Below are 7,685 nucleotides of genomic sequence, written 5' to 3'. Positions count from 1 at the left end.
AGTATATGCACTTATTAGAAAATTGTTTAATTTACAAAGAATTAATGAATCGCCTCAGGCAATTCTTAATTTAATTGATTCAGCTAATGAATTTGTCAGCTCTTTGACTGTTATAGGTCATAAAATTGAAGAATTTGCTGAAGTTATGGTTGTTTACGCATTAGTTGAAAAACTGGACAAAAATACGAGAAGTTGGTGGGAACGGGAATTAAAAAAATATGAATTAGGTACCTTGGAGCAATTATTCTCATTTCTTCGTGTACAAGCTCGTACTTTACAGAACAGTAAAAATTCTTTTAACGAAAAGAAAAATTCTAATTGCAAAGTCACATCTTTGTTGACTGAAGCAAAAGTAGATTGTACATTTTGTAAAGGTAATCATTCATTGGTGAAATGTTTCAAATTTAAAAATGCGCCTGTTCAGAAAAGAATTAATTTTGTCAAGTTTAAGAATCTGTGTTTTTGTTGTCTTTCTTCGTCTCACCTGTTAAAATTCTGTAAATGTCCTCAAAAATGCAAAGAGTGCGGAAAACCGCATAATTCTATACTGCATATTGATAGGGGTGATAAAGGTATGAGTGCAGTGAATTCGGACAATAAACAAATCTCTAGTACACTCTCTATTGAAGCTGAACCTTTTACTCCAGGAAAAATGTGCAATTCTGATGAAAGTAAAAATAACGCTAGGCTTTCCGGTGAACTTCCCAGCATCTACACAGGTACTACTTCTCTTCAAGTGGAAGAAAGAGTATCCAGAGGTGAAAATAAAGAAGTATTGCTATGTACAGTTCTTGTCAATGCCTTAGATTCTTCTGGGAGGTTTCAGTTATGTCGTGCCTTATTAGACCCTGGTAGTCAAGCTAATTTTATTACTGAAGATTGTGTTAATCGACTTGGATTAGGTAGAAAAAAGGCAAACATAGCGGTGTCATGCCTTGGCGCTACTGCCGCTCGTACTAATGGTCTTGTAGACTTGGAGTTTTCTCCGCATTTCGATTCTAAGCCAAAGCTTAAAAGTTCAGCATTTGTAATGAATAAATTTGTGGGAAATCTACCGCACACATCAATTGATGTTAGAATTCAAGAAGCCTTCAAGGATCTAGTACTCGCAGACCCCTCTTTTCATAAGTCAGCTCGAATTGACATTTTGCTTGGTATAGATATTTTCGTTCAAGTGTTAAAAGGTGAAATTAGCAACAGAGGTGATGGTTATCCCTCAGCAGTTCGTCCTTCTTTTGGCTGGATTATTTCAGGCTCTGTCAATTTATTTAGGGATAATGTTCCACTTGTGTTAAATAATATAGATATTGATACTAATGAACTTATTTCTAAGTTTTGGGAGTTGGACTCGGTGCCATCTGTTAGTTTTCTATCAAGTGCTGAGATGGCTTGTGAGGAACATTTCAAAAATACTCATTCTAGGGCTGAAGATGGAAAATACATAGTAAAATTGCCTTTCCACACCTCTCCTACAGAATTAGGTGAATCTAGAAAGCATGCTTTACGCAGGTTGAATGCAGTTGAACGCTCCTTAAGCTCAAACCCGGCAAAATATAAACAGTACCAGGATTTTATGAAGGAATATCTTGAACTGAAACACATGGAACCAGTTCCCGAAACTGATTATGCAAAGAGTGAAGCATATTACATTCCTCATTTTCCAGTTTTGAGAGAGTCTAGTACAACAAAGAAATTGAGGGTGGTGTTTGATGCATCGTCCAAATCATCATCAGGATACTCCCTAAATGATCTATTGATGGTGGGCCCACGCTTGCAGTTGGAATTGTATCCCATTCTACTTCGATTCAGAACATTTCCAGTTGCAGTCTGTGCCGATGTGGAGAAAATGTTTCGACAAAGAAGGGTACATCCTGAAGACGTAGATTGGCAGAGAATTTTGTGGAGAAGTAATTTAGAAGAACTGGTAAAAGAATACAGATTGCTCACGGTAACGTATGGAACTGCAAGTGCGCCATTTCTCTCCACGAGAACAATACATCAGCTTGCCTTAGACGAGAAGGATAGCTATCCATTTGCTTCAAACGCTACATTGAATCATTTTTACGTTGATGACCTTTTAAGTGGTGCGTCATCGGAAGAAGAAGCATCTGAGCTTGTGAAGCAGTTAAAGACAATGATGGCAAAGGGAGGATTTAATCTTCGTAAGTGGAAATCTAATAATACCAACGTGATTAAAGAATTCCTAGATGAAGAAGAGGCTGCAAACTTAGAAACTGAAGTTAAGGTTCTTGGTGTCCAGTGGTGTCCAAAAGCTGATTATTTTAGTTTTAGCATCGAGTCTGTGAAACAAAACCTAGAATACTCCAAGAGGGAAATATTGTTCGAGATTTCCCGTGTATTTGATCCTTTGGGATTGATATCCCCTTGTGTAGTGTTTATGAAAGTGTTACTTCAAGAATTGTGGAAGTATAAGCTTTCTTGGGATCAAATCATTCCTGAAGAATTAAACAGAAATTGGATATCATTTTGTGAAGAACTGCATCTCCTTGAACAAATGAAAATTCCAAGATTAGTTCTAACTTCTTCGCATGCAGATATAGAGTTGCACGCATTTTGTGATGCTTCAGAAAAAGCGTACTGTGCAGCAATTTTTGTGAGATGTTTATTACCGAATTCGGATTTTCGTGTGTCTTTGCTTACTGCGAAAACAAGGGTAGCACCGTTGAAAACTCAGTCTCTGCCTCGTTTGGAACTGTGCTCAGCATTGTTGCTAGCTGATTTGTTAGCTGCTGTTTTGAAAAATATTCAAGTTCCAGTTCAGAATACTGTAGCATGGACTGATTCCAAAATAACTCTCGCATGGCTTGCAACTGAATCATATTAATGGCAAGCTTTTGTTGCAAACAGAGTGTCTAAAATTCAGACAACCATCCCATCAGTTAAGTGGTTTCACGTCCCTGGAACTGAAAATCCATCGGATCTAGGAACCAGAGGTTTACTTCCGTCTCAATTAATCAGCAATGACATGTGGTTACGAGGTCCAAACTGGTTAAGTCAACCTATCAGTAGTTTCATACCATTAGACGTTACAGAGACATATTCTCTTCCTGAATGTGCTGTAGAAGAGAAGCAAAAAATCATTACGTGCGCATCTAAATTAAAATCTGTTCCTGAATTCGTGGCAAAAATATCTTCGTTTACAAAATTGATACGTGTTTGTGCATGGGTTTTGAGATATTTGAACAATAGCTGTTCCAGTCGTACCAAAATCTCTGGTTGTTTGACATCCAAAGAACTTCATAACTCAGTGCTATGTGTGGTGCGAACAATTCAAGAAAATGAGTTCACGTCCGAGAGAAAATTGCTAACTAAAGGAATGCCATTACCGCGTAATAGTAAATTGCTTCCTCTAAATGTGTTTCTTGACTCTGACGGCATTCTTCGTGTAGGAGGCAGACTTTCCAAACAACAATCCTTATCGTACGATCAAAAGCATCCCATGCTGTTACCGAAAAATCACAGCTTTACAGAGAAGGTCATAGATTACTGGATCGCAGCAAACGTTGTCTTTAATAAGACAAAAATTCTGGTTTGTTGATGGTAGATCAGTTGTTAGAAAACAACTTAAGAAATGCTTGAAGTGCTTCAAGTTGAGTTTGAAATCGGCTCCTCAAGTTATGGGAGATCTTCCGGCGTCAAGAATTGAGCAAACTCGTCCCTTTGAAATTGTTGGAATTGACTTTGCTGGACCCTTTTACACAAAATGTGCTCATAAAAGATCAGTTACAAAGTTTAAGCCTTACATTTGTCTTTCCATTTGTTCAGCAATCAAAGCAGTACACCTAGAACTTGTCTCAGAATTATCGACTGCTACATTTCTAGCAACATTGCGCAGATTTATATCCAGAAGAGGATGTCCAAGTAAAATACTATCAGATAATGGATCAAATTTTAAGGGAACTTCAAGAGTTCTTAAAAGGTTATACCAACTGTGCCGTGAAGCAGAAGTGCAAGATTTCAGTTCAATGAAAGGAATAGAATGGTCCTTCATTCCTCCATATACACCTCATTTCGGAGGACTGTGGGAAGCTGCTATTAAAAGTACTAAACAATTGCTAGTGAAAGTGTCCGGTTCTGCGCTTCTCAACTTTGAGGAGTTTTACACGCTCCTTCTTCAAATAGAAGCCTGTCTCAACTCCAGACCTCTTACCGCATCATCATCCGACCCATCAGACCTCAGTGCCCTGACTCCAGCTCATTTTCTTGTTGGGGGTCCCATTCACCTATTTCCTGAGCCAAGTACTTCATCTAGAGCTTCTTCTCTCTCTGAGAGATGGAAGCTCATTCAGAGACTTCGCCTGGATTTCTGGAACCGCTGGTCAAGAGATTATCTTCATACTCTTCAACCTCGCTCCAAGTGGTGGAAGGAGCAGCCAAATTTGAAGGTTGGGGACATTGTTCTAGTTCACAGAGAAAATGCCGTGCCACTAGAGTGGACTCTTGGTCGGATTGTTGAACTTTTTCCCGGAACTGATGGAAGCGTCCGAAGAGTGATTGTGTATACTAAATACGGACATTTTAAAAGTGGCATAAATAAGGTTTATTTACTTCCAATTTCAACTTAACTATTTATTTATTTAAATTCTTTGTTGTAGTTTGTAATTTAGTTGTTGCCATTTATTATTTCTAAAAAAAAATTATTGCATAAAAAAAAATATGTTGAAACCTAATGAGATTTCAAGGGGAGCGGTATGTTTGATTCTTCCTCCAAAAAATGTTACCTCGTAAAAAGTTTAATTTTTTAATTGTTTTCTATGGCAACAGTTTTGATAATTGTTGTGTTCTTTCTTTTTTTCTTCTTGCAAAAAAGTGTTGTTGCATCTAATGAAGTAGTGGCTTCATGCGTTGTTTATTTTGAAGTAGTGGCTTCAAATGTATAATTAGAAGTTAATTAGGAGTAGTGGCGCCGACTAATAAAGTGTGTTGATTTAACTTTATACAGTCCACGTTGTGTTTTGTAAGTATGTTCATTTCGAACCAGAACGTAACATAAGGTATTTGCCTGCAATTGTGTATTATATATGGCCTTATTTGCTACATTGTTAGGTATTTGCTAGATTGAATCTGAAAGGAGGACGAACGCACTCTTAATACTGTAGTTTTGCAAGACTTGCAGGCAACTAAGGTGTAAGGTATTTGCCTGCAATTGTATATTATATATGGCCGTATTTGCTAGATTGTTAGGTATTTGCTAGATTGAATCTGAAAGGAGGACGAACGCACTCTTAATACTGTAGCTTTGCAAGACTTGCATTCAACTAAGGTGTTAGGTATTTGCCTGCAATTGTATATTATATATGGCCTTATTTGCTAGATTGTTAAGTATTTGCTAGATTGAATCTGAAAGGAGGACGAACGCACTCTTAATACTGTAGCTTTGCAAGACTTGCAGGCAACTAAGGTGTTAGGTATTTGCCTGCAATTGTATATTATGTATGGCCTTATCTGCTAGATTGCTAGGTATTTACTAGATTGAATCTGAAAGGAGGGCGAAGACACTCTTGATACTGTAGCTTTGCAAGACTTGCAGGCAACTAAGGTGTTAGGTATTTGCCTGCAATTGTATATTATATATGGTCTTATTTGCTAGATTGTTAAGTATTTGCTAGATTGAATCTGAAAGGAGGACGAACGCACTCTTAATACTGTAGCTTTGCAAGACTTGCAGGCAACTAAGGTGTTAGGTATTTGCCTGCAATTGTATATTATATATGGCCTTATTTGCTAGATTGTTAGGTTTTTGCTAGATTGAATCTGAAAGGAGGACGAAGGCACTCTTGATACTATAGCTTTGCAAGACTTGCAGGCAACTAAGGTGTTAGGTATTTGCTTGCAATTGTACATTATATATGGCCTTATTTGCTAGATTGTTACATTTTTGCTAGAATGAATCTGAAAGGAGGACGAAGGCACTCTTGATACTGTAGCTTTGCAAGACTTGCAGGCAACTAAGGTGTTAGGTATTTGCCTGCAATTATATTTTATATATGGCCTTATTTGCTAGATTGTTAGGTATTTGCTAGATTGAATCAGAAAGGAGGACGAAGACACTCTTGATACTGTAGCTTTGCAAGACTTGCAGGCAACTAAGGTGTTAGGTATTTGCCTGAAATTGTGTATTATATATGGCCTTATTTGCTAGATTGTTATGTATTTGCTAGATTGAATCTAAAAGGAGGACGAACGCACTCTTAATACTGTAGCTTTGCAAGACTTGCAGGCAACTAAGGTGTTAGGTATTTGCCTGCAATTGTATATTATATATGGCCTTATTCGCTAGATTGTTAGGTTTTTGCTAGATTGAATCTGAAAGGAGGACGAAGGCACTCTTGATACTATAGCTTTGCAAGACTTGCAGACAACTAAGGTGTTAGGTATTTGCTTGCAATTGTACATTATATATGGCCTTATTTGCTAGATTGTTAGGTTTTTGCTAGAATGAATCTGAAAGGAGGACGAAGGTACTCTTGATACTGTAGCTTTGCAAAACTTGCAGGCAACTAAGGTGTTAGGTATTTGCCTGCAATTGTACATTATGTATGGCCTCATTTGCTAACATTCCTTAGGAGAATTCCTGGTAAGTGAGAATGAGGCCAAGCTATTACTATACTGCCGTGGACAAGTGAAGAGCAGTAACCGCAAATTTTTCATTTTTTATTTATTTATTTATTTATTTTTTGCGTTTTTACGTTTTTGTCATCTGCTGTACGTTTGCTTTATTGTACAAGCTTACTTATTTGGTTTCCGCTGATAAAAGGCGCGAAAAAAAAACGTGCAAAAAAAAATTCCCTATTTTTAGTATTGAATCCAAAACGCGTTTCTACAAATATCTTGAAAACTCATTTCTGCAGATACTGCCGTTTACCTGCCCGGGCAGTTTAAACATGTACGTTTTTTGAAAAAGGATTTATGTATTCCAAAAACGCGCCTGGCTTATTTTGAGAAGGTTTCCGACTTCTTCAGAAAAAACCATTGTTTTTTTTTTTTTTTTGTCAGAAAAGTTACTGACATTTTGGAGGACACAATCACGTTTTAATATGTTACTGGTAGAATTTAGATCCATTAGGAGCAAAATATTCTTGTTATTATTTTGACAACTAGTCGCACCCGCACGGCTTTGCCCGTAGTAGAAAAATTAAAAGGTCTTTTGGTTCGCCTGTATATTTACAAATAATGTTGTTGAATTTTCTCGGCAATTGACTTGTTCCCACGTTCCGGTTCCACGTTATGATAATTTCGTATCTCGCCAATTGGCTTGTGCCCATGTTACGGTTCCACGTTATGATAATTTCGTTATTTACTCGTCCATCTTATGATAATTTTGTTCTTAAAATTAGAATAGAAAAATAACCGCATCGATTTGTCGAAAAATCACTGCTAGGAGCACACTCCCGTGCTACAAACTAAATTTGTGCCAAGTTTCATGAAAATCGGCAGAACGGTCTAGGCGCTATGCGCGTCAAAGAGATTCTGACAGACAGACAGAGATCCTGACATACAGAGAGACTTTCAGCTTTATTATTAGTAAAGATAATAACTAGAGCAAAGAATAAATAAATAAATAAATCACTTTTTATTTATTGGCTTATACATGCGCGCATTATTGAAACATTTTTACTTAGCTACATTATATTTGTTAAAGAAATATAAATTTGGCAAGTCTT

At 37.1% G+C, this 7,685-nt stretch overlaps 1 protein-coding gene across 1 annotated transcript; it reads left to right on the top strand.

The window, feature by feature from the left end:
• Positions 1-574: 574 nt before the first annotated feature.
• Positions 575-6,224, top strand: LOC129222399 (uncharacterized). The gene is made up of 2 exons (XM_054856904.1): positions 575-2,245; positions 6,183-6,224. Exons 1-2 carry the CDS (start codon positions 575-577, stop codon positions 6,222-6,224), a joined length of 1,713 nt encoding a protein of 570 aa, XP_054712879.1.
• The last annotated feature ends 1,461 nt before the right edge of the window (positions 6,225-7,685 follow it).

The sequence above is a fragment of the Uloborus diversus genome, chromosome 5 (assembly GCF_026930045.1).
Source record: "Uloborus diversus isolate 005 chromosome 5, Udiv.v.3.1, whole genome shotgun sequence".
NCBI classification, from domain to species: Eukaryota; Metazoa; Arthropoda; class Arachnida; order Araneae; family Uloboridae; genus Uloborus; species Uloborus diversus.
The sequence above is the reverse complement of the archived record's forward strand: the minus strand, read 5'-3'. Positions and strand labels throughout refer to the sequence as shown.

What these genes read in the sequence shown, in the direction of transcription:
- LOC129222399 (XM_054856904.1), top strand. Translation starts at nt 575, where the DNA reads ATGAGTGCAGTGAATTCGGACAATAAACAAATCTCTAGTACACTCTCT. An exon ending in ACTTAGAAACTGAAGTTAAG is followed by an intron (nt 2,246 to 6,182) that starts GTTCTTGGTGTC and finishes TGTATTTGCTAG; the next exon opens with ATTGAATCTAAAAGGAGGAC.